The sequence below is a fragment of the Pithys albifrons genome, chromosome 31 (genome assembly GCF_047495875.1).
Source record: "Pithys albifrons albifrons isolate INPA30051 chromosome 31, PitAlb_v1, whole genome shotgun sequence".
NCBI lineage: Eukaryota > Metazoa > Chordata > Aves > Passeriformes > Thamnophilidae > Pithys > Pithys albifrons.
In genome coordinates, this window is record NC_092488.1 from 214,419 (window position 1) to 241,466 (window position 27,048).

A 27,048-nucleotide genomic window follows, 5' to 3' on the forward strand; every position below is an offset into this window, starting at 1 on the left:
GTGAGGGCTTCGTGTTCTGGTCAGTGAAGGTTCATAGATTAGATCCAGTGCAGCCCCCAGACCCATCTCCCAGCACTGGCACAAGGCAGGACACCTCTGAGCACCCTCTGTGGCCACTCAAGAGCTGGTGTGGCAGGTGGTCAGTGGCAGGGACCACCATCAGCTGGCTCTGCCTCCCAGCTTGACCAGAACAGCCCAGCAGAGTCCCCCCATGGCCCTGGGCACCACAGCCCCCGCGCCCTGCAGAGCAGCACCCCCAGCTCAGGGGCTGTGGGGAGCACGGGGAGGGGCTGCAGGAATGGCTGGTCAGGCCAGCACAGACGTGTTCCCCTGGGGAAAGGCTCTGTGGGGAGATGGGAAGTGCCAGGAGAAGAGCAGGACAGCCTGTGTGTGCAGAGGAGACATGGAAAGAGGCTGCCCTGTCCCTGGGGCAGCAGGATCTGCCTGAGGAGCCTTTGGGGCCGAGTCTCTCCTGCTGTCCTGGGGAGCAGGGCTGGCCTTGGGGCTGCAGGAGCTGCCTGAGCTGAAGATGTCCTGAGCATTCCACACACAGGGTCACTGCCCCTGACCTCCATTTCCTCCATTTCTTGCTGCAGGGCAAACATGACTGGGCTGCTCTGCTGGGCTGGGGCAGGGGCAGGGAGATGGGGGGATCAGGGAGGGGCTGGACTGGGAAGGGCCAGGGCAAGGAAAATCCCAGTGTTGATCTGAAGTTTGTGAGTGTGCAGGGTGGGGGCTCTGCAGGGCTGAGGTGCCTCCAGCCCCTGGCAGTGGCAGCAGGAGTTCAAGGAGACCCTTTTTACTTTTCTCCCTGTTTATAAATTAATAGCAGCAATCTCTAATTGATATTGTTCTCAAGCGCCAGGAAGGGTCTCCTTGTCTGCTCGTTCTCTTCATGGTCTCTTTTCAGTGATGATATCCTAACCAGAAAAGCCCCTGACAATAATTTACTTTTAAATTTTCAAGTCTTCTGTGGTTAATTAAACAGATCTCAGAAGCATATTCAAAGTGAATATCTTATTTTAAAATAAAAAAGAGCAAAAATGTCTTTTGTGGTCTGTTTAATTTTTCCTGTTTATACATTAATATCAGCAATCCCTAATTGATATTGATCCTGAGAACCTCCTAATGCAGTCTGAATTGATATGAAAATCAAGATCCTTTTTGTCTGACAGTCAATCAGACTTTATCCCTACTCCCCACCCCACCATTCCCTCATCAGACCCCTGGGACTGAAAGCAGCCTTGTGCAAATCTGAGTTTCCTCCAGCAAAGGCTGGACCTGCAGGTTTCAGCTCCTTGGCACCAACTCCCACCTGCTTTACTGAAGGAAGAGCTGCATGAGACACAGAGGGATGTTCATTTATTGTCAGCAAACAAAACCAAAGAAGGCACAGCTCAGTAGAAAACACAACTCATTGCTCTGCTCTGTATAAAGTCCACATTGCCTCCACTGAAGTCCACTTTCTGCAGTAGGTAGTCTTAGACCAATGGCAAACATGTTCTGTGTGAAGCACAGATCCCACGGTCCCCCCAAACACTCCCTGCCCCAGATTCTGTCCATATTTGCTCTTTGCACACAGCCAGTCACACACTGAGGTCACAAGATCCCTCGATCCACAGAGGGAGGAAAAGAGAGAAAGTGAACAAAATGGTCTATAGTGCAGAGCTAAATATGCACTTATCCCAAATATTCTGGAGTTACAGGAACTTTCTCAAATATCCTTTGCAACACCTGTTCAGTGGGGAAAAATCTATTTTGGTGAACAGGCCCAGGGAGTGGTGGGGAATGGAGTTACATCCAATGGTGTACCCAGGGCTCAGTATTGGGGTCAGTTCAGTTAAGCATCTTCATCAGTGATCTGGACGAGGGCATTGAGGGCACCCTCAGTCAATTCGCAGATGACACCAAGTCGGTAGGATTGCTGACCTGCTGGAGGGGCAGGAAGGCTCTGCAGAGGAGTCTGGACAGTCTGGACTGATGGGCCCAGGCCAGCTGGATGAGGTTCAACAAGGTCAAATGATGGGTCCTGGCCTGGGGTCACAACCATCTTAGATTCTTGGCCATGCTCTGCAACTGATCCCCACAGCCTGTCCTGTGTCCTTTATCCCTCCATTTCCACGGATTCTGTGAGACAAGGGAGCTCTGTGCTCTGGGTATGGAATGAGGTGCCACTGGAGTGGGAACCGAAACTCCTCAGGTTTGTGTTCTTTGGGGTCCAGGAACTGGTGAGATTTACAGCCACAGAAAGTTTTTTTTCATGGTCAAGACACAAAAATTAAACATGATACAATTGCTAAATACCACAGCTGCTTCCTCAGCTTTCCTCAGCCTCAGCAACCTGGATGACCCACGTCCTTGCTGTGCTGGTCACACAGCCCAGGGTGCTCCTGGCCTCCCTTGCTGCCAGGGCACACGGCTGCCTCCTGCCCAGCTCCTGCCCACCCACAGCTGCCTTACAGGGCTGCTCCCAGCCAGGCAGCTCCCAGCCTGTGCCATGGCCAGGGGAGGCCCCTGCAGGGGCACACACTGCCATTTGTCCCTCTGGCATTGCAGGAGGTTCCTGCCAAGATGGGCTCTCCTCCTCCCTCAAGCTTTCCCTGAGCACAGAGGCCTGAGAGACCTTTCCAGTAAAGACTCAGGCAGAGAAGCCATGGAGTCCCTCAGCACCACAGCAGTGTCTGCTGGAATTAAATCCCCCTCCCCATCCCACAGCAGCCCAGCATTTCCCTCCTTCAGCCTTGGTCTCCAGTACAGCCACTGAGGCTCTTTTGGCTCTTGACTTTTCCTGCAGCCACCAACTCCAGGGGAGCTTTGCCTTTCCCACAGTTCCACATGCACAGCTCAGGCCATGCCCAGGAATTCCTTGTCTGTGCCTGGCCTTGCTGTCACCCCCTGGCAGTGGCTCTGTGGCCTCTTTTTGCCCCACTGCCCCTCAGCTCATCCCACAGCCCCCTGTGCAGCCCCAGCCCAGGGCAGGAGCATCCAGGGTGGGGAACAGCCCCTATGATGGGATGTCCAGGCCAGTCCTTGGGCTTGGTCACACACGATGGAGAGGATAAATAATGGAAAAGAATGAATAGTGACATTTTTTAAATAACATAAAATCAGGAGGAGAAAAAAAAGTAAAATTATAAATGAGAACAGCCTTGGCCTCTCATGACATACACTATGAGCCATTGGCAAAGCAAAGCAAGGAGTCTCTGGCTGCTGCAAAGCATCCAGTCATCATTTTCCTCACAGCATCCTTGAGCTCCTGGTTCCTCAAGCTGTAGATGAGGGGGTTCAGTGTTGGAGGTACCACTGAGTACAAAACTGACACCACCAGGTCCAGGGATGGGGAGGAGACAGAAAGAGGCTTCAGGTAGGCAAATAAGACAGTGGTGAGAAACAGGGAGACCACAACCAGGTGAGGGAGGCACGTGGAAAACGCTTTGTGCCTTCCCTGCTCAGAGGGGATCCTCAGCACAGACCTGAAGATCTGCACATAGGAGAAAACAATGAAAATGAAGCATCCCAGAAATAGAAAACCACTAACCACAATGAGCCCGAGTTCCCTGAGGTAGGATTTTGAGCAGGAGAGCTTGAGGATCTGGGGGATTTCACAGAAGAACTGGCCCAGGGCATTTCCCTGGCACAGGGGCAGGGAAAATGTATTGACTGTGTGCAGCAGACCATAGAGAAACACAGTGGCCCAGGCAGCTGCTGCCATGTGGGCACAAGCTCTGCTGCCCAGGAGGGTCCCGTAGTGCAGGGGTTTGCAGATGGCAACGTAGCGGTCGTAGCACATGATGGTGAGGAGGGAATACTCTGTCACAAGGAACAAAATAAGCAAGAAGACCTGGGCAACACATCCTGCATAGGAGATGGTCCTGGTGCCCCAGAGGGAGTTGTGCATGGCTTTGGGGACAGTGGTGCAGATGGAGCCCAGGTCTGTGAGGGACAGGTTGAGCAGGAAGAAGTGCATGGGGGTGTGCAGGTGGTGGTCAGAGGCTACGGCGCAGATGATGAGGCCGTTGCCCAGGAGGGCAGCCAGGGAGATGCCCAGGAAGAGCCAGAAGTGCAGGAGCTGCAGCTGCCGCGTGTCTGCCAATGCCAGCAGGAGGAAGTGGCTGATGGAGCTGCTGTTGGACATTTGCTGTCTCTGGGTATTGGCACCTGTCCAAGCAGAAAAAGCAGTAAGTAGTTACTGTAGAAGTCTCTGAAAAAACAAACTATGCCTGTCCTCATGTAAACCCTTTAAATCACCTCTTCTCACTCTGAAGAATTCTTTGGGTGGTCATTTTAGAACTTCTGGAGAGGCCTGACTCAGAAAGCTCTAAGGAATATCGAGCTCTGCTGATTTTCTGCAGTAATCAGTTGTACTCTACAACAGCAGATAAATAGGAACTGGGAGTGATGTTTTTTTAAACTCATTCATGGCACTAAACAGCTTCTCAGCCTTGTCACTCACAGTTCAAACGACTGCACAGCACAGCTGTGCACTCATAGTTGTTTTTTTCCTTCCAGTTGCTCCACCACAGGGAGTGGAGTTTTTAAGGCACAAATCCTTTGCATTTATACTCATGTCTAAGACAAACCTGGCAGGTCCTGTGAATCAAAGGGATCGTCCATTCCTGCAGTGTGGGGCAGACAGTGTGTCCATCAGCCCTGCTCTCAGCTGCCCAAGGCTGTCACCTCTTTGACCTGCAGGGCAAAGGCACTCAAGTGTTCTCATGAGGAGAAGCTGCACACTGCTGAGAGCTGGTGACTTCAGTTTGCAAGTGCACATCTCCAAACTCCTCATCCTGTCTCATCCTACCCAAGGCAGATCTCAGCTCTCCCCTCCCAGCCAGGGGCACAGAGGGCTCATTGCAGCTGCCTGCACACACCTTGCAGCCCCACTGCCATGGCCTCGGTGCTGAGGGGCTGTGGGGAACACAGAGCTGCAATGGCACAGCTGTACCCTTCAGGAAGGCAGCCTGCAGCACAGCAGGATCATCCAGGGAAAGAGCTGAATGTCCCAGAGGTGTTACATCCTCAGTGGAGAGTCCTGTAGACCCATTACCTGGAGCTCTCACCTGAGTTGGAAACAAAGGCAGCATGAAGAGGAGGAGAAATGGGGAAATTGTGCCCCACTCCTCTGGACACCCCACAGGGACAAGCAGATGGGCAAAGGGAGTTTCCCCTCATCAGGGCTCTGTGTGTCAAGAGATGCCCCTGACCCCATGGCCTTTGAGGTAAAGGCTCTCCTGGCTATTGGAGGAGATCAGGGACTTCTTCTGGGAAAAAATCAGCAGAGTAGGAGATGGCCAGAGCAGCCCTAACTGCCCTGCCACGGCATTTCAGCAGCAACTCCCTCTCACTCCCTGCCCAGGGCTCTGCTGCCTGGAGATGTCCCTGCCAGCAGCTGCTTCCCTGTGCCCAGGGCTGTGCCCTGGCAGTGCTCCCAAAGCCCATCCCAGCCCTGGGTGCTCAGCTCTGCCCTGTAGAGCCCTCCCAGCACAGGGCAATGCCCAGAGGCAGTTCTGGCTGTGCTGGGGTTTGGAAGAAGCTCAGAAATTCATGAGAAATGGAATCTCAGTGCCTTCATATGAGAAGAAAAATAAATTGCCATCTCTATCTCCCCCCCCAGACCACGAAGAGTGGAAAACTCAAAGCACAGACTCTCCCTTCAGGTTAATGCTGCCTTGATGTCTTTATTAAAGTAACCTTGGGTGATCTGGAGCTGTGAGCAGCTCTGACCCCACTGCACCCATTCACCTGCAGAAGGACCCTGCCCTGACAGGTGTCACACCTTCAGCCAGATCTTATCCCTGGAGCACCCTGGGAGATCCCCAGGAAGGCTGAGAGTGCCCCTGGCAGCAGCAGAGCCCCTGCCCTGACACTCAGTCCCCTGAATGAAGGGACCCTGCTCGGACAGAGAAGCCCTGGGCACCCCTGGCTAAGCACCCACCTTCCCACCCTTGTGCCATCCCCAGAAGAAAGATTTCATGCTGTGTCTCTCTGATGATGCCACAGGTTGTCCTTGCTCTGGAGCATGTCCTCCTCCACAAAAAGGAACCCTGAGAGCCATCCTGCCAAATGTGAGCTGCAGCAACATGTGTGAGCTCTGGGAGAGCCCTCCAGCACACTCCTGTATCGCCCTGAACCCAGAGACTTACTGTGTTAAGGACTGTTCAGGTGATTCCATCAGTGAACTCTCAGCATTCTGACACTCCACAAAGCCTCTCATCAGTGTCTTACTTCTCTCCTCTGCCCTGGGTGTCTGCAGGCAGTGCCCTGAGCCCTGCTGGGCTGTGCACAGGAGCTGCTCCTGGGCAGAGCTGTCTCTCTGTAGCACTGCCCGCTTGCCAGGAGCTCCCTGTGTGCCAGGAGCCCGGCCCAGCTCAGCAGCACAGCAACAGCCCCTGGGGGGAATTTCGTGCTTAATCCCTGAACACCAGGCCCTGAGTGGAACTTGAGAAAACCTCTCAAGAATAGAAAGTCTTCTTCCAACTGCAAAGTTTCTTGTAGATTTAATGGGTCCCACTGAGGGACACAATGGAGAAAATGTCCCCAGCATTCAGTTAGAGCAGAAAACTGGAGGTAGTGATGGAAGGTGGGACAAGCAAAGTAAAGTTGGCTCTGATGTTGATTAAACCCAGATGTGTTTAACTAACTGAGAGGTCTAAGCCTTGACCTTGTAAAGGAAATATCACAGCCATGCCACCCAGCCCCTGGGAAGGCAGATCCTGTTCCTCCCTCATTCCTCAGGGCTCTTCGTGGGGCACTGGGATGTGGGGATGTGGAGATGTGAAATGCCAGGGGCAGGATGATGGGGTGGCATCTCCCAGGCTGCTGAACAGGGACAAGGAGTCATCCAGCTGGTGGCCGGTCACCAGTGGTGTTCCCCAGGGGTCAATGTTGGGTCCAGTCCTGTTTAACATCTTTATTGATGATTTAGATGAGGGGATTGAGACCATCATCAGCAAATTTGCTGATGACCCCAAGTTGGGAGGGAGTGTCGACCTGCTGGAAGGCAGGAGGGCTCTGCAGAGGGATCTGGAGAGACTTGAGAGATGGGCGGATTCCAATGGGATGAAGTTCAACAAGGCCAAGTGCCAGGTCCTGCCCTTTGGCCACAACAACCCCCTGCAGCGCTCCAGGCTGGGCACAGAGTGGCTGGAGAGCAGCCAGGCAGAGGGACCTGGGGGTACTAATTGACAGGAAGCTCAACAGGAGCCAACAGTGTGCCCAGGGGGCCAAGAAGGCCAATGGGATCCTGTCTTGGAGCAAAACTAGCGTGGCCAGCAGGACCAGGGAAGTGACCCTTCCCCTGGACTCTGCATTGGTGAGGCCACACCTTGAGTGTTGTGTTCAGTTCTGGGCCCCTCAGTTCAGGAAAGCTCTTGAGGGGCTGGAGTGGGTGTACAGAAGAGCAACAAGGCTGGAGAAGGGACTGGAGCACAAGTGCTGTGGGGAGAGGCTGAGGGAGCTCAGGTTGTTTAGCCTGGAGAAGAGGAGGCTCAGAGGTGACCTCAGCACTGTCTGGAACTATCAGAAGGGAAGTTCTGGCCAGGTGGGGGTTGGTTTCTTCTCCCAGGCACTCAGCAGTAGGACAAGGGGGCACGATGGGCTCAAGCTCTGTCAGGGGAAATTTAACTTGGAGATCAGAAAAAATCTTTATAGAGAGAGTGCTCAGGCATTGGAATGGGCTCCCCTGAGAGGTGGTGGATTCACCATCCCTGGAGATTTTTCAAGTGAGATTGGACATGGCACTGAGTGCCATGATCTGGTAAAGGGACTGGAGTTGGACCAAGGGTTCGACCTGATGATCTCGGAGGTCCTTTCCAACCCAATCGAATCTATGATTCTATGGTTAATGAGGGTCTGGGGCTGCAAGGCTCACTTGTCTCCTCATGCCGTCAGTGGCACACACAGCAGCCGTGGCCAAAGTCCTGCACAAGTTGGCTCTGGCAGGGCCTTTCAGCTTCTGCACATCCCTGTCTCCTCTCCAGCCCAGGCTGTCCTACAGTGTCCAAGCCCTGCCCCTTTCCCTGCAGGCTGTTGTCATCCCCCTGACTGCCCCACCTGGCTGGCACCTTCCTGCACTGACATCTCTCCCTGCTCCCTGCCTCTTCCTTGGAATACAAAGCCTTGGGCTGATCCAGACTTTTTCTGGGGGCTGTGTTGCACCACAGCACTGCTTTTGGAGAGAAACGCCTTTCTCCCCATGTTTAGTTTGTTTCTCCCCAGGTGCCCTTGGTGGCATTATTTTCTGTCCTGTTGTTTCTGCTACTAAAAAAAAGCTCCCCCATCTCTGAACCCACCCTTCAAGCACTCCTGTGGTTCTCCTCTACTGTCCTCCATCTCCACATCACTGGGCCCTTGTTTCTCAGCATCTGTATACAGGTCATTGCTTGAGGTCCCCACATTCCTTCCTTGGAGATCTCTGGTCCCTCTCCAAGGTGTGTAGCCATGTGGAGTGGTTTTAGCCAGGCCTCTAATTGGCAGGCTCAGAGAATCTATGTGGATTGGGAGACAGCTCTCACCTGACTGGATATCCAAGGAAGTATTTCATACCAGATGACACAAACTTAAGATATGTGTACAGCAGTGGGAGGTGTTAGGTCAGTTCCATCACGGCTGCACTAAGAGGAGGACGTCTGGCAGCTCCTCTACTATGCCAGGCCCTGCTCCGGCTGCTGCTGCTTGTATTTTGTTTGAGTTCAGGGAAATGGAAATATTTTGTTGTTATACTTTCTCTTTCTGGCAGGGTGTCTTTTAGAGAGCTTATAAATGTGGAGTAATGGGCTTTGTATTAACTGGGGAGTGGGAAGTTATTTCTTGCTATACGTAACTTGTGTAAGTGTGTGTTATATTGTAGTTTTCTCTTACTTTTCTCTTTTCCATATAAATACATGTAGTTAGTTTCAGCATAAACCTGGGTTTGAGGGGGTTTTTTCCTTCCTCTCCCTCTTCTTTCTTTCCCTTGGCTGGTTGGGGGAAGGAGGAACCCTTTCACTCTGTCCTGGACGGCTGGTGTTTTGCCAGCTCAACCCAGGACAGATGGGGAGGGGGATTTAATTCCAGCAGACACTGCTGTGGTGCTGAGGGACTCCGTGGCTTCTCTGCCTGAGTCTTTACTGGAAAGGTCTCTCAGGCCTCTGTGCTCAGGGAAAGCTTGAGGGAGGAGGAGAGCCCATCTTGGCAGGAACCTCCTGCAATGCCAGAGGACAAATGGCAGTGTGTGCCCCTGCAGGGGCCTCCCCTGGCCATGGCACAGGCTGGGAGCTGCCTGGCTGGGAGCAGCCCTGTAAGGCAGCTGTGGGTGGGCAGGAGCTGGGCAGGAGGCAGCCGTGTGCCCTGGCAGCAAGGGAGGCCAGGAGCACCCTGGGCTGTGTGACCAGCACAGCAAGGACGTGGGTCATCCAGGTTGCTGAGGCTGAGGAAAGCTGAGGAAACTGCTGTGGTGTTTAGAAATTGTATCATGTTTAATTTTTGTGTCTTTGCAATGAAGAGTAAATTTCTTTGGCTCTAAATCTCATGGATTCCTGACCTCCCAAAGATCACAACCCTGATGAGCTGTGATTCCCACTCCAGTGGCACTTGGACCTCATTCCATACCCAGAGCACAGGGCTCCCTTGTCCTCGGAAATGATAGGTTAAGGACACAGGACAGGCTGTGGGGATCAGTTGCAGGACATGCCCAGGGATTTGGGGTGGTTGTGACCCCAGTACAGGACTAAGCACTTGGCCTTGTTGAACTTCATCCTACTGGCCTGGGCCCATCCATCCAGCCTGTCCAGGCTCCTCTGCAGACAGAACCTTCCTGCCCTCCAGCAGATCAGCAATCCCACCCAAACTGGTGTCATCTGTGAACTGACTGAGGGTGCACTCAATGTCTTTGTCCAGATCACTGATAAAGATATTTAACTGAACTGACCCCAGGACTGAGCCCTGGGAACACCCCTGGATGTAACTCCATTCCCAACCACTCCCTGGGCCGGTCCATCCAGGCAGACTTTTACCCAGTAAACAGATACTGCAGAGGATGTTTGATAAGGATCCTGTAACTCCAGAATATTTGGGATAAGTGCATATTTAGCTCTGCACAACAGATCATTATGTTCACTTTTTCTCTTTTCCTCCCTCTATGGACCAAGGGATCTTGTGACCTCAGTGTGTGACTCACTGTGTGCAAAGAGCAAATATGGACAGAATCTGGGGCAGGGAGTGTTTGGGGGGTCCTGGGGATCTGGGCTTGACCCAGAACGTGCTTTCCTTTGGTCTAAGACCACCTGCTGCAGGAAGTGGACTTCAGTGGAGTCAATGTGGACTTTATACAGAGCAGAGCAATGAGTTGTGTTTTTTACTGAGCTGTCCTTCTTTGTCTTTTGCAGCTCTTTCTCCAGTAAAGCAGGTGGAAGTTGGTGTCAAAGAGCTGAAACCTGCAGGTCCAGCCTTTAGTGGAGGAAGCTCAGATTTGCACAAGAGTGCTTTGAGTCCCAGGTGTTTGATTAGGGAATGGTGGGGTGGGGAGTAGGGATAAAGTCTGATTGACTGTCAGACATAAAGGATCTTGATTTTTGTATCTATTTAGACTGCATTAGGAGGTGCTTGGGATCAATATCAATTGAGGATTGTTGATATTAATGTATAAATAGGACAAAATAAACAGGACACGAAAGATATTTTTTCTCTTTTTTATTTTGATATAAGATATTCACTTTGAATATGCTTCTGAGATCTGTTTAATTGACCACAGAAGACTTGAAAATTTAAAAGTAAATTGTTCTCAGGGGCTTGTCTGGTTAGGATGCCATCACTGCAAAGAGACCACGGAGGGAATGAGCAGACAAGGAGACCATCCCTGGTATAGGGGGAGCCCCTTATACCGAGCTGGGCTGTGGACTGATGGTCAGAAGAGCTCAGGCACAGCAGTCATCAGAAGGCTTGATCAGAAGGCTCACAACTTAGGGATTTTATTCAAGGTAGATTAACAGACAGTTCTCATAGCTCATAGTAGAAGCAGTTAGTTCCTATTAGTTCCTATGACATCACCTCACATCCCAGTAGATCTAGATCTGACTCACTGTCAGGCAGTAATAACCACACCTTTTATGCATTCTCACATCTAACAAGCTATCACATAATTGGTTAACCAATTCACCTTGCATACACCACAGCCTCTCATTGGTCACAAGCCACCACACATACTCCAGGGAGCTCTGTTCTCTTTAAGGTAGAACTCCAAACCCCTTTCCTTAAGGGATGCACTTACACTCACCCCCACACCCTGGTGTTTGGGAACAATATCAATTAGAGATTGCTACTGTCAGTGTGTAAACAGAGAAAAAAGTAAAAAGGAAGAAAATATATCTTTCTTAATTTTTCCTGTCACTGTAATACACTCACTTTGAATACACTTCTGAAATGTGTCTAATTAAGCACAAAAAACTGAAGACTTAATGGAAAATTATTCCCAGAGGCTTTTCTTGTTGGAGTGTTTTGCATGTTAATGAGCCCTCTGGCACTGAATTCCTGAACTGAAGATCTGAAGACTGAGCCAGCCTTTAGAAAAGTAAAATTCATCAGCAAACCTCCAGGTTCCTGAGGATGTCAGCAAGCCCCACTCAGGCCAGCACTGAAAAGAGACCCTGCAGGGAATGAGCAGAGAAGGAGACCCTCCCTGGGGCCTGGGGAAGCAGCAACTCAGAGTCACTGGTACAGGTGGAAAATGGACTGTTGAATGTGGCTGTGAAAGCCCTGGATGAGCTTTGCCAAGCAGGACAGCCAAGCCCTGCCACCCATCCCCTGGGAATGGGGCTCTGTTCCCTCACAAGATGCTCATGGCTCTCCAGGGAGAGAGTGAGGGGTGTGGAATGGGGAGAGCAGGAGAGCAGTAGGACACCTCCAGAGCTCTGTGGGGTGGGTGAGGAGGCAACAACCCTGGGGCTGTAAGGAACTGGTGTCTTCTCATGGTTGTCAAGAACAAGGTCAAGAAACTGCCCTGTTGCAGAAAAACCCAGTGACCAGCCAAAGTGTGGGAGAGCAGGAGGGGGCACAGCAGTGTCCCTTCCACAGCCAGGCATCAGGGACACACGTGAAGGACCAGCAGAGCAGGGTCTGGGCTGTGTCTTTGCTGGACACCCTGGGCAAGGGGCCCCAGGGCAGCTGTCACAGCTCAGCCCCTGCAAACACCATTCCCAGCACTGGCCTCTCACCCACCCTGGACAGGTTGTTTGTCCCTCCATGAGGACACCAAATGAGCAGCTCACAAGGCCACACTGCCATTGTACAGAGGAAACTTCAGCATGCACAGGGTGTGTGGGGGGAGATGAACCCAAGTGTCATGTGAAAGGGAGGAGGGAGACAGAAATGCAAAGATTTCTAGTTTTAACTGTATTAATTAAAAGTTATTAGCTGTAAGCAGTTCCAGACAATCAAATCCTTATGTCCCCAACACTGTCTGTTGACTTAACGGACACCCCACAGGTTGAAAGGGGTTCTGACCTCTGATATGAAGCCACACTCCAGCCAGGGAGAGAATTGTTAGCAATAAGTGCCTCCAGAAACATGAGAGCCTTATGAAAGCAGCACTGCCTAAGCACACGGCCAGCACACAGGTCGGAAGGACTTCTATCCCCTGCTATTGAGGCAACACTTAATAGCAACAAAAGAAAAGAACCTTTCTCGCCATAGCTCCCGAAATAACATTTATTAATACAGGTACGTGACAAAGACTATCTGGGTTACTTAGTCGGTGACAACATTCAGCTTCAGGATTGTACAAAATACCCCCCAAAGACACCGGCACAACACACATTTCAAGGGCCACCCCAGCACTGTCCCACTCCCATAGCAAACTTAACAGAAGATTACTAAACAGAAACACAACAGTTCAACACCACCACTAAACACACTCAATAACCCAAAAGAAAAGCAACAGGGAAAATAGAGCCCCTTCCCATTAACACACATACACCCAGTGAGCTATAGCAAATTATAATTAATAAGGTATAAGAAAATAAAGTAAGAATTCAGTTGCTTACCCCTGCAATGTTGATGGAATCAGGAAGACAGGGTAGCTCTTAGGTTGCCCTCCCAGAGGTGGAAAATTTCTCTCCCCCAGTTGCAGTTAAACTGCCCTTCTTTTTATATCTTTTTTTTCTTCACCAGGTGATTGTGTGACTGATAGTTAATCTGTTGGGGGTGTTGGTGGTGATGCAGATGCCTGAGGGGGTGTCTGGGTTTAGCCTCGTTCTTTTACCAACACTGGACTGCCCTTCTCCCAAAGTCTTCCCAGCAAAGGGAAAAAAATGAAAAGAAAAGCAAGAACTCAAAAGAAACTGAACTGAATTAAAACAGAAATTATATTTTCTAACATCTACAACCATGTATGCAATTTGTACACACTATTTGGGGGCCCTCCCCCAGGTGAAAAGGGAAGACTGAACGGGTAACAAGGAATAAGGAGGGACAAAACCAAACCAAAGCAAAGGAAACAGACAAATACAATCAAAAGCTTTAAGAAAGGAGGAGAACAGGCAATGATACAATCTCACCATGTCCTGGGCTAGGAAACCAACTGAAACAAGGGACCCTCCAGGTTCCTCCTGCTCCTCCAAGCTTTGCCAGAAGAAGCAAGACTAAACCTCCTTCTATCTCCCCTCCTCCTCTGTTACCTGGAAAACACCTGTGGAATACTTATGTAATGTCCACTTCCTTAGTTACTGCTGGTTACTGAGGAAGCTGTGGATCAAACCCAGGACAGGTGGGGTGGGCCCTTGAGCAGTCATAGAAGATATCTCAAAGGAAGGCCAAGTATTTCTTAACACTCCATCCTTTGTTAATCTTATCAGTTTGCCTTGTTTTGTCTTCTGCGGGGAGCACCCCCCAGAGGGGCCTGAGGCATCTCCCTCAACCCATCAGGCCTTATCAGCTCATCACTCCACAGATGGTTGTCTGGATATCTCAAACTTGGGATCTTGGATGCTCTGGGAGGTGTCCAATGAGAGGGAGGTGCTGGTACAGCTCCTGCAGCCCAGGAAACCCCAAAGGGCCTCACTCAGCAGTGCTGTTTGTAGGCTCATCTACTGGCTTTAGTCATCTGCCAATCTCCTCCCTGTCCATAATCCAAGATAGTAATTACTGGAATGTTTCAGAAGTCCAGTAATCATAATACTTTTCAACTTAAAATGTGATTCCAGCAAGGAATGTTCGAGGCCTAAAAAGGGAGAACTGACTCTCTCTCATTTTCCTCCTCAGTTAATCAACAGCATGAACAAGAAGGGGAAAACTGATCTAAAAAGCAGCTTATGAAAACAAAGAGCATGAATGTCATTGTGCCACAATAGGAGATTTCAGGCACCGGGGGGAACAAAATCTCGCAAAAAGTGGTCCAGTTTGTTAGAGGCACAAAATGTATCTGGGAAAGAAGGAGATGATGACTGTAGGTGACACATATTCCCTGAGCCAACAGCAGCCCCATGCTAAGGCTGCTCCCAAAACCAGTGTGGGGCAGGTCATGAGAGAAGGAGGAAGATGTTTTTCTGAAGGTTGGGAAAATTCCCCATTCCAGCTAGGGAAAACTTCATTGGCAATATCTGGTTGTCCTAGTCCCCTTTCCATGGAAAGTTTATGTCCTCCTGTCCCCTGTCCCCTGCTTGGACCCCTGTGACTGAGAGTGTTTGTTTCTGTTTGGTGCTCATTGAAGCTGTGCAGGCAGCTCAGAGGGGTGACCCAGGCAGGTGTGTGTGCCTCTGGCTGCATCCCACTGCCCAGCTGTGCTCTGTGCTCTGGGAAAGGGCAGGAATGCCATCTGCTGGAGGGCAAAGCCGCTCCTGCCTGCAGAGCCCTTTCTGCCTGCACAGGGGAAATGCTGCCCAGCCAGGGCTGCTTTCCTGCTGGGCAGAGAAAGGGACAGGCCAGAAGGCAGGGCAGGGGCATGTAGCTGACAGGGGCATTTGCAGTCAACCAGAAGGGGCAGTTAGGAGAAATCTCACTGGGATAGTGGAGGTTGTTTCAGAAGTCACATCCAGCATGTGCTGGGGTTTAATCTGGTGCCCACACATGACCTGGGCACATGCCCTGCTGACACACAGGGCTATTCAGAGACACAAGTCCTTCCCTTGCACACACAGACAGTTCATTGCAGCAGGTGAAGTGTCTCCCTGGGATCCTGCTGCCACTGCCAGAGCCTGGAGGTACCTCAGCCCTGTGGAATTCTTTGCATTTGCTCTCCCACTTGGACCCACCAGAGTCAGCAGTGGTTGTTGGTGTGTGAAGGCCTCGATATTTATATTGCACTGCAGGTCAAGTCTCGTGAATTCTGAGAGGCAAAGAGATGGTCCCTTAATGCAGAGAGAAGAGCTGCTCTGCCCACCAGTGCTGTTCTCAGCTGCCCTGTGCTGGCAGCTCTGAGCTGGATGAGCATCACACTCCACTGTTCCCCCCAAACAAAACTGCACACTGCTGAGAGCAGAGCAATCCAGGACTCCAGGGCCAAATGGCAGAATAACAAACTCCTCACTTTTTTCATCTTTTCCCTCCCAGACTGACACACAGAGCAGTCATTGCAGTTGTCAAGCAGCATTTCCATGGATTTAGCACTGAGGGGTTTTCCATGAGGATCCAAGGCAGCACAGAGATACTGAGGGAGAGCTGTGCCCTTCTGGAGGGCACCCTGCAGCCCTGCAGGACACCCAGGGAAGCAGCTGAATGTCCTGAAGTTGCATGGAGGGGACTTGGGCACTTTGTTCCCACAGGCACATCCCCACAGCAGGACGCAAAAGATTTGTGTCTGAACATGAACTGAACCTGCCATCCCCAATAACGAGAACAAGGACAGCACAGGCAACAGGAAATGGCAGTGAAATGCCACAATGCTCCTGCCAAGGGAGGAGGGACACACAGAAACAGATGGAAATCAGGGCCTTGTCCTTTCCTGGACTCTGCTGCTGCAGGGCAATGCACACCTGAGCCCCCATGGGCCTGAGGGCAGGGACTCTGCTTAGGCTGGGAAAGGAGCCCAGGGAGGAGCTGGTCAGAGGAAGGTGTCTGTGCCACAGGAACAGCAGGGAGGTGCCCACATGCCCCTCCCCAGCATTTGTGGCAGCAGCTCCCTCTCACTCCCTGCCTGTCTCTGCAGTGAGGAGCTGTTCCTGCCAGCAGCTGCCTCCCTGTGCCCAGCTCAGCTCCCTCCAGTGCTCACACAGCCCATGCCCACCCCACTGCCCAGGGGCAGCTCTGCATGTGCAGGGGCTGAAGAGCAGATCCCAGACCAGCTGACGTGGCTGAGGAGGGGAAGGTGTTCTGAGTGGATGTGCTTCCTGAGAAGTGTCCTTGGAAATGGCAGAAGCTCAAGCTGAAGCTGAGAGAAGCCCAGAGCCATTGCAGCTGAAGGACCCTGCCCTGCCCATCCCTGCCCTGCCCATCCCTGCCCTGCCGTGAGGGGGTCACTCTTCCCACCCACACATTTGCCCAGCAGGGTCCTGGGGAGCTCCTTGGTCGGGCTCAGCTGACCCTGGCAGGCAGCAGAGTCCCTGCCCCAGCACACAGAGCCCTGGGCTGCAGGACCCTGCTCTGCAGGACAGCCCTGGGCATCTCTGGCTGCACCTTCACCCTCACACCTCACAGCCATCCCTGGGACAAGGGAACCTTCTTGCCCTGTGCCTCTGATGGTGCAGCTGGCAAGTCCTGTTTCAGTCATGTTCTCCTGCTGCACACCAGGAAATCCAGCAGAGCCATCCTGACAGGATTTGGCAGGTAAGTAAGATGTTTGTTCTCCTCAAGTCCTGGAAGGCCACAATTTGGTCACCCCAAGGCTTTCTCTTCTTCAGGCTGAACAATCCATATTCTCTCAACCTTTCCTCATGGCAGAGCTGCTCCATCCCTCTCATCATCTTGGTGGTCTCCTCTGGACTCTCTCCAACAGCTCCATGTCCTTGCTGTGCTGGGACCCCAGAGCTGGAGGCAGCTCTGCAGGTGGGGCAACATCCACCCATGTGTGTTCCTGCAAGTGCAGTGTGGAACCTCATGGAACCAAAGGGACATTGTGACACCACAGAACCTCATGGAACCAAAGGGGACACTGTGACACTGAACAGCTTTTGCAAGGAAAAAGGGATCATGGACACTGCAGAACGTCATGAAATCAAGGGGGCATTGAGGCACTTTTGGGCCTCATGGGAAAAAAGGAATCCAGGGACACACTGGAAACTCATGGAATCAAGGGGCAATTTTGACTCTGCAGAACCTCATGCATCCAAGAAGTCATTGTGACAATCCAGCCCCTTTGGAACCCAAGGAATCATGCAGAGCCTCATGGAACAAAACACACATCAGGACATTTCTGAACCTCATGGAATCAATGGGCCATTTTGTCACTGAAGAGCCTTATGGAGCCAGAGGGACCCTGGGGCACTGTGGAATCTCTTGGAACCAAGGGGCCTTTGTGACTTGTGTGGGCTGCTGGAAGCAAATGAAGCCCAGGACATTCTGGAACCTCATGGCATCAGGGTGCCAGTGTGGCACTGCAGGGCCTTATGGACCGTGACAGGATGTTCTGCCCTGATCAGGCCCAGAATCTGCTCAGAGAATGCAAACAGTGCAGGCTCTCTGTGCCGAGTTACTGCTGGCACCAAGGTGCTGGTTTGGTGTTGAATTCTGCAAAAACCAGCCTGGTTCACCAGACTATGAGGGTTTGAAACTGCAGACACTTTTCAGCCTAAATGAAGTGGCACCTCCTTGAACTACAAGGAAATAGCTAGAGATAATTATGACTGCGAGAAAAATGGCAGCAGAACTAAAATATCACAAGAGAGGACCTGAGAAGAGCAAACTGTGGAAATAAACACGCCTAATTTGAAAGATCTTCCCTTCCTATTTTTTCTCCTCCATTTTATTTTGTTTTCTTTTGAGTGTATTACATGAAAAATTAGTTTCATGGGACCTGTGACCCTGTGCTCCTTTGTCTGACACAACCATTGACAACACCAAGATTCAAATACTCATTTGCTTTGTGAAACAGGAGCTGACAGATAAGCTGCTCACTGGCCTGGAAATACATGACTAGCAATCCCTCACTGTGTAACTAGAAAAGCCCGGTCCAAGGTCCATATGGCAGATCCTTCCACAGACTGCCTTGAAGTGTGTGGAGCTTCTCCTGTGGCACAGAGGCGGCTCTTCATGGTCACTACCCAGGGGTTAAGGGAAGGAGAGAGATCTGCCCTCTTTAGTTTTGTGGTGAGTTACATCAATTTCTGCTTAATGATTATTTCTTTTTTCTGGCTCTGATACAACTGCTTTAAAATCATTGCTTTGATACACTGAACTGCACTATTTTATGCTATAATATGCTCTACTGGTATGTTTTTAACTTTCCCAGTGCAGTAAATAATTCTGATTAAGATCTTTCATCTGTTCACTTGTCTCTTGTTTTGTCTGTTCATTTGTCACAATAAACAATTGATTTCACGTATCTGATGTGTCATCATTAAAACCTGCAGGAGAAAGTGATTCAATCAAACCTCTATAATTCCTTAAATTTGAACCACAGAGTAAACCTGAGGTTCACATTGTAACCTGTCACACGCAGGCTCCTCTCTGAGGAGCAGTTCAGAAAGCAAGGGGGTCCTTTCTGCACCTCGCAGCTCTAAGAAGATGCCTTCTCTAATAAGCTTTGTTTAAACCTTCCATATTTTCTGTAACCCCATGAGGTTCTACAGAGTCCCCAGACTCCTTTGGTTCCATGGGCTTCCACAGTGTAGCAATGGTCCCTTCATTCCATGAGTTTCCATGATGCCTTAAGATTCTTTTCATCCCACGAGGCCCCGTAGTGTCAAAATGGACCCTTCATTGCATGAGGTTCAGCAGTGACACAGTGCTGGTTTCAGCTTTTTTTTGGCTTTGTATTTGGAAATAGAATGAGAAAGAAATAATGTCACCAAGGGCAGTGAGAGAGGTCCAGACTGGAAACAGGGAGAAAGGAATTTCTTTCTAAGGTCAGAGCTGTGGTGAAACACATCCCCCAGAAGGAGCCTGGATCAGCCCAAGGCTTTATGGAAGAGCAGGGAGGAGGGAGAGATGTCAGTGCAGGAAGGTGCCAGCCAGGTGGGGCAGTCAGGGGGATGACAACAGCCTGCAGGGAAAGGGGCAGGGCATGGACACTGTAGGACAGCCTGGGCTGGAGAGGAGACAGGGATGAGCAGAAGCTGAAAAGCCCTGACAGAGCCAACTTGTGCAGGCATTTGGCCATGGCTGCTGTGTGTGCCACTGATGGCATGAGGAGACAAGTGAGCCTTGCAGCCCTGGGGCCTCATTGTCTCCTTATTCCTGCTCAGCAGCCTGGAAGGTGCCACCCCATCCTCCTGGCCTTGGCATTTCACATCCCCACTTTCCAGTGCCCCAGGAAGAGCCCTGAGCAAGGAGGGAGGGACAGGAATTTCCTTCCCAGGGGCTGGGGGCCATGACTTGACCCTTTGGAATAATGACACCCATCCATATTTACTCAACATCAGAGTCACCTTTGCCTTGCTTGTCCCCACCTGTCATCACTGCCTTCAGGTTTCTGCACTATCTGGTCCTCGAAGGTGTTTTCTCCTTTGTGTCCCTCACTGGGACACATTAACAGTAAAGAAACTTTGGAGTTTGAATCTAACTTTGGTTTCTCAAGAGGTTTCTGGAACCTTCTTCAGGGACTAAAGTTCAGGCACCCAGCACAAAACCCCCCCAAGGGTCATTAAATGCCTTGGGCTGTTGCTGTGCTGCTGAGCTGAGCTGGGCTCCTGGCACAGAAGGAAAAACAAGAGAAGCTTCAACCAAGAGTAGCAACCAAGAGAAGCTTCAAAGAGACAGGTCTGATGATGAGCAGGTCCTGTGCACAGCCCAGCAGGGCTCAGGGCACTGCCTGCAGCCACCGAGGGGAGAAAAACAAAGCTGAGAGAGGTTACACACAGCCTGGGGTGTGAGGAAAGTTGAGAGGAGGATCCACTGGAAGAGGAACCTTTCCAGGCTTTCACATGGTAAGTGCATGAAGGGCAATGTATGTGCAGTTTGTGGGAAGATCTCCCAACGCTGGCACATCCCACAGCCTGGGGGGTCCCTTATGTGGGATATCACAGTGTCTCTGTTGCTGAAGATGAGGATGTGCTGCAAAGCACCATCCCAGGGACATCCCAGCAGGGTTCCCTTCTCCCAGGGATGGCTGCAGGGTTTGAATCCAGGCTGTGCCACCCAGGCTGCCTCAAAGTGTCCTGCAGAGCAGGGTCCTGCAGCCCAGCGTGCTGTGCCAGGGCAGGAGCTCTGCCACCTGCCATGGGCAGCTCTCAGCTGGCCTGGGGAGCTCCCTCAGTGCTGGGGGAGAGGTTGTGGGTGGAAACAGCAAATCCTGGCAGGGCAGGGCAGGGCAGGGCAGATTTCTTCTGCTGTCAAGTCAGAGTTTCATGGGTCAGGGCTCCTCACAGAACCAGAGCACCTCAGAATATTTTCCAGGGGATACTTCAAGGAGAAGGTCAAAGGAAGGATTTCTATCAAGGTCTCAAGCCACATACCTGGTGGTTTGAGTTCCAGAGGCAACTCTGAGCTGCTGCACAGGGGCTGAGAACAACTACCTGGCACTGTTGTTTGGGGGGTGGCAAAGCTGGCTCAGGGTGATGCTGCCCTGAGTGCCCAGTGAGCTCTACCCTGGCCTGTCCCATCTGGATCCTCACTTTGGATTTTCTTGTTTCTCACCTTGCCCTTGTTACTGAGGTTGTTTCCTCCTTCTCTCAGTCAGGCTCCCTGGGAATGGGAGTTCGAGCTACAGAGTCAAACACTCATCCTGTCATTCATCCCAGGCAGGTCAGTCCATGGGAATGAGACATTCCAATTTTCCTCTGACCTGTCCTTGTCTGGGCAGTGAAGTCTGTGTGCCTTGAGAACGAGGTGTTTTTCCCTGAATAAAACTCCATTGTTAGGACACTTGCCTCTCTTCTGAGGTGTCCCTCCAAGTTGGCAGCTGCCCTCAAGAATGCAAATCATCCTCACAGCCCAATTATGCAGGTTGAAAGTCCCAGTGCAGTGGGGCAGATGCTGTGCCCATCTGAGGAAATGCTGTTGGGTTGGTGAGATGAGCCACATGGGACCTTGAGCCAGGCTGAGACATTTAGTGGTCTGTGATGGATCCATCTGATCGTATGTCTGTTGGCATTTCAGACAGAAATGGGAGTCTAACCAGTCTTTCTCTGAGGAAGGTGTCCAGGGCAGCTGGAACAAGACAGAAGGACAGAGCAGCTCCCCCTACTCTGCACTAAGCCACAGACAATCCTCCTGCCTGGCAGGACCAGCTTTGCTCTCCCTGAAAGGAGCAGAAATGCTGAGGGGTTGTGACACAGGGTTGATGAGGGAAGTCAGAAACAAAACACCCAAAACTCTGACACTGCCTTCTGGAATTCCAGTTCTTCTCAGAAACTGGGAGTGCAGCAGGTGACAAGCACTTTTGCATTAGGAGCAGTTTCATCTGACACAGCTGAACACCAGGACAGGCCCTGTCCCCACCATGCCCATGACCCCACCGGAGCAGAGCAGGGCTGAGTCCTCACAGACAGTGGGCAAAGGGTCTGCTCCTCATGGAAAATGTAGTGAGCACCAAGCAGGGCTCCAGGCATGGAGCTGAATCAGTTTCTTGAAAGAGTGGTGGGTGTGTGCAGGAGGGAGAGGGTTACTGGGTAGTGGGTTTGATTTTTCTCAAAGACATCTGCCCATACTTGACACTGTTGTTTTCCTCCTTGGACAGTGCTCCACATCCATAGGCAGCAAATGTCCAACAGCAGCTCCATCAGCCACTTCCTCCTGCCATTGGCAGACACGTGGCAGCTCCAGCTCCTGCACTTGTGGCTCTTCCTGGGCATCTCCCTGGCTGCCCTCCTGGGCAACGGCCTCATCATCAGCGCCGTAGCCTCTGACCACCACCTGCACACCCCCATGCACTTCTTCCTGCTCAACCTGTCCCTCACAGACCTGGGCTCCATCTGCACCACTGTCCCCAAAGCCGTGCACAATTCCCTCTGGGGCACCAGGGACATCTCCTATGCAGGATGTGTTGCCCAGGTCTTCTTGCTTCTCTTCTTCCTTGTGACAGAGTTTTCTCTCCTCACCATCATGTGCTACGACCGCTACGTTGCCATCTGCAAACCCCTGCACTACGGGACCCTCCTGGGCAGCAGAGCTTGTGCCCACATGGCAGCAGCTGCCTGAGCCAGTGGCTTTCTCAATGCTCTGCTGCACACAGCCAATACATTTTCCCTGCCCCTGTGCCATGGCAATGCCCTGAGTCAGTTCTTCTGTGAAATCCCCCACATCCTCAAGCTCTCCTGCTCACACTCCTACCTCAGGGAACTTGGGCTTATTGTAGTTAGTGTCTGTTTAGTTTTTGGTTTTTTTCTTTTCATAGTTTTCTCCTATGTGCAGATCTTCAGGGCTGTGCTGAGGATCCCCTCAAAGCAGGGACAGCACAAAGCCTTTTCCACGTGCCTCCCTCACCTGGCCGTGGTCTCCCTGTTTGTCAGCACATCATTTTTTGCCTACATGAAGCCTCCCTCCATCTCCTCCCCATCCCTGGATCTGGCCCTGTCATTTCTGTACTCGGTGGTGCCTCCAACACTGAACCCCTCATCTACAGTCTGAGGAACCAGGAACTCAAGGATTGTCTGAGTAAAATGATGACTGGATGCTTTGCAGCAGCAATAACCTTCTGGTTTTCTTCTGTATAGTGTTTGTAGTAAAACTCATGACAGGCTCCTCTTGCATTCCCAGGTTTTTCTTGGTGGCCCATGGGTTCCTTTTGCCAGAATGTTGTCCTCAATGAAATAAATTATTTTATTCATCTTCTCATCTAATTCAATATCTATTTCATTAATTTGACTCGTTAAATCTCTAATGCAGTAATTGTGCCATCTCTATATTTAAACAAAATAAACTCTCTTGCAGTAGCCTTGCTCCTCTGGCATTTTTCCTTTGAGGCTTTCAGGGAGCTACTTGGCAGTTTCAGCTGTGCAGAGAAGAGTCCCAGCACAGCAGCTCTGCCAGGGAGCACCAGCACTGACAGGGAGCACCAGCACTGACAGGGAGCACCAGCACTGACAGGAAACACCAGCACTGACAGGGAGCACCAGCACTGACAGGGAGCACCAGCACTGACAGGGAGCACCAGCACTGACAGGAAACACCAGCACTGACAGGAAACACCAGCACTGACAGGAAACACCAGCACTGCCAGGAAACACCAGCACTGACAGGGAGCACCAGCACTGGGCCTTTTCTGAACTGGTCTCTTTGCACTTGGACACTCTCCTGCAGAGCCCCTGTGTTGGACTCAGGCCTTGGTCCTCTGCCAGCTGGGACACAGACCTGCTGCATGTTCATCCTGGGATCACAGGCAGGGACAGGCCATGGGCACTGCTGGGACACAGCTGGGCTCCACAACAGCAGCTCCATCAGGAAAGGGGTTCTCCTTAGCTCAAGACATGAAGTCTTGGGGCTTTTTGCAAAGTCACTCACAAGAACATGCCAAGGGATAGACTCTATAGAGGCTCCTTGTTTTGCTTGTTCTCCAGGGGCTCATTGTGCTGAGATCAGGGTCCCAGTCTGGCCTTCAAGGGACTTGCATCAGCTTCAGGTTCTACATGTGTGTGGCCAGTGCCCAAGCAGGTGGAGAATGGTCTGTGATTAATGTTTCTGTGGCTATAGAGAATGTGACAGAGCTGGTTGCAGGTGAATGTTTAACTGAACCAACTTGGGAGCTGCCAGGAGAACACAGGGGACCTGCAGGGACAGTGTGTGCCAGGGATCAGCAATAAATGGAGCCCAGTGAGCACAGGCCTGTCCAGAGTCATGTCACCCAGAGATAATACTCTAAATATGGGTGTGAGCCAAGAAGCAGAACCCTGTAACTGCAGGGGCTACAGCAGGCACAGGGAAAATGATCTGCTGAGTGTTCCATGTTACCCTCAGTGAACACACTACTACTACCCATGTTAACAGTACTGGCAATAAAAGATGGAACTATAACAAATAAACCCCACAAGAGGAACACGTGGTGCACAACACCATTGCTCCACTGCTCACCCCTCAGTGCCCAATGCCCAGCCCAGCCCAGGCAGAGCTCAGCCCTTCCTGACCAACCCCCCATTAACACCCTGAGCACGGCCCTCCATCAAAGGGAACATCCCTTGGGCCAGTTGGGCTCGGCTGTCCTGGCCCTGCTCCCTCCCACCTTCCTGTGACCCTGAGGAGATCATTGGAGGCCACGATTGCACAAACATCTCACAGTCTCAGTGTGGAAAGAAAAACCTAAAATACCTTGAAAACCGTGAAGGATCTTGAAGCAATAAAGAGCCCTTCTCAGTGCCAATACTGACAAAGCTTCTCAAGGGACTAAATAAAGCAGATCACTGGGGGCCATGATTGCACAAACCCCTGACAGACTCCAAGTCAAAAACAAAACACAAAGCACTTGGAAAAACCTGTCATCCCTTGGAGCCCTGACAGCCTCCCCAGGGACTGGTCCCAGCAGATCCTTGGAGGCCACCATTGCAGGGAGGCAAAGGCTCTGGGCAGCAGCTCAGGTGCTGAGCAAAGCCTGGCTTGGCTGGAGGCAGCAGAAAGGCCCAGCCCTGACCCCCAGCCCCAGGGAAGGCACATCCTGTCCCTCACGCCTTGCTCAGAGCTCTAGAGGGGCACTGGCATGGGGGGTGATGCTGAGGGAAGGACAAGGGGGTGAGAGTGCCCAGCCTTCCTGGGGCTGTGCCAGGAGGCCACGAGGCCCCAGAGCCTCAGCACAACAGGTCTGCTCACAGTCTTGGTGGCACAGACGATGCTGTGCCCAAGGGGACAAAGACTTGGGATCTCTTGCATTCTGGCCCAGTCACTTGATGTCCCTCTGTGAAGGAACAAACCACCTCTGAGAGGTGCTGGGAATGGTCATTTGGAGGGGCTGGTCTGTGATGAGTGTCCTGGAGCTCCTTGAGCAGGTGTCCAGAAAACAAGGCCAGTCTGGGCCAGTCTCAATGTGAGGCTTTTCCCACTTCTCCCGTGCTAACTCAGCTCAGCCTTTAATACAGAACACTTCTCACATCACCCTGCCACTCCACACATCCAGAGGGTTCTGCACTCCTGTGCCTTGATGCCATCAGTGTGCACTGTGCACCAGTGTCTACTAAAGCTTTACACCTCTGTGCCAGGCCATTGAATCCACACAGTCCAGTGTGCCTGGTCATCCCTTTCCTCCTCCTGGCCAAAGGCAGGGACCCGCTATTCCTGTTTCTCCCCAGAGGATTCCCTGTCTGACCTCTGTGATGCCAGACCAGCAGTTCCCTCACCAGGATCAACAGAGGTGGTTTCAGTCCTTTTACATCTGGGAGATCCCTGATTGTCTTCTTGTGCCTCTGCAGCAACTACATGGACATCCTTCTTGGGTGACCCCTTCTCACAAGTTTCTTCCCTCTCACTTCACCTCCATGGGCTCCCAGCTCAAAGGTGGGTTCACCTTCCCACTTCCTCATGTCTCCCCCAGTTACACAAAAAGAACCAGAGTTCACCACGTGGCCTGTGCTTGGGGTCCTTTTCCCTCTGGCTGGGCCAGGAGGGAAATGATCTCCTGGGTTGCCCCTGAGAGCTGGGGTGCTGGCCTGTGGGGATGAGGAATGGCCAGAGTTTCTCCCACATTTCTGATCCAGGAGGATGCCACCTCTACAGCTGGTGTATCCATCTGTGGGGAATACAATGCTGCCAGGCTGCTGGAATATGATGCAGGGGCTCTTTGAACCACTTTCCTCCACATGGCCATTGTGCAAGGAACATCCTTTGAGTCTTTAAGGCATTATTACCTTTTAGGTCACTATAGATGATTTCCAGCACTGCTAATTCTATCAAGTGCTGGATACCTTCATCTGCATTGCTCCACTTTCTTGGGGAGTTCACAAAATATCCTTTAAAAGAATCTCTTGCCCTCACACTTGAGAAGAACTGTCTCTAGAGACTGCAACCCAAATTTCTCTTCCTTTTCCAATTCTTTCAATTTTCTAATCTCTAGCAAGGGATCCCAGCTGTTGGGCTTCATGACCTTCCAACTGCTCACTATCAGCCTCGTTATCCCAGCATCAAAGCAGTAAGGTAGGAATCCATTCACCTGGCTGGCAACTGGAAACTTTTCACAAGTCTCAAAGTTCTTATGAGTTCCTGGACTGAGTAACTTTGGTTTTCTCTTTGATTTATCCAAGTCCTTTCAAATGTTAATGGACTGGCTTCTTGATCTCCTTTCTCCTTCTCCTTCTTCTTTTCCTTCTCCTTCTTTTTCTCCTTCTCCTAATTATTCTCCTTCTCCTTCTTCTTCTCCTCCTTCTTCTTCTCCTTCTCCTTCTCCTAATCATTCTCCTTCTCCTTCTTCTTCTCCTCCTTCTTCTCCTTCTCCTAATCATTCTCCTTCTCCTTCTCCTTCTTCTTCTCCTCCTTCTTCTTCTCCTTCTCCTAATCTTTCTCCTTCTCCTTCTTCTTCTCCTCCTTCTTCTTCTCCTTCTACTAATCTTTCTCCTTCTCCTTCTTCTTCTCCTCCTTCTTCTTCTCCTTCTCCTAATCTTTCTCCTTCTTCTGCTTCCTCCCTTACTAACTGATGACATGGACCTGTAGCTCACCTTCACCATTTTTTCCTTCTCACTACTGGGGCAATTACTGTAGTTGTGGTTTGAGTCCCTGTCTCAGCCACAGTGTCCTCCCATGCAATTTGGTCCCTGCCTCTCCCACAGTCCTCTGAGAGTGCTGAACTGGGGCTCCAGAGGCCCAGGCCAGGCCCCAGCACAGGGTGAGAAGCTGCTGGGTTTCCCTGGGGTAGGCAAGGCAGCTTCCATCAGGTGATACATCAGTTTGTCAGGGTTGATTACCTGTTCAGGTGTGAAGTCCCAGGTGACAGGAAGTGTCAATTGCCTGAGGAACCTGCCCAAATCCTCCCACACAACCTGCTCCCCAGGAACTGCTCACCTCAGGCCACATTTCATTACCTAAATTTTGTTTTTGGTTGCAGCAGGATAACATGAGATTCCAAGAACTCCA

The 27,048-nt window shown here is 51.3% G+C and overlaps 2 protein-coding genes and 1 pseudogene across 2 annotated transcripts in view; 1 reads left to right on the forward strand and 2 right to left on the reverse strand.

The window, feature by feature from the left end:
- The window catches only part of LOC139684016 (zinc finger protein 850-like), a 124,959-nt gene that overhangs the window by 17,925 nt on the left and 79,986 nt on the right, over positions 1 to 27,048 (reverse strand).
- On the reverse strand, positions 3,170 to 4,135 carry LOC139684030 (olfactory receptor 14A16-like). Its single transcript, XM_071579640.1, has one exon. The coding sequence runs from the start codon at positions 4,133 to 4,135 to the stop codon at positions 3,170 to 3,172; it is 966 nt and encodes a 321-aa protein (XP_071435741.1).
- LOC139684048 (olfactory receptor 14C36-like) lies at positions 21,928 to 22,797 on the forward strand (annotated as a pseudogene).

Bases quoted from the DNA above. Each gene is read 5' to 3' on its own strand.
- LOC139684030 (XM_071579640.1), bottom strand. From the start codon at position 4,135: ATGTCCAACAGCAGCTCCATCAGCCACTTCCTCCTGCTGGCATTGGCA.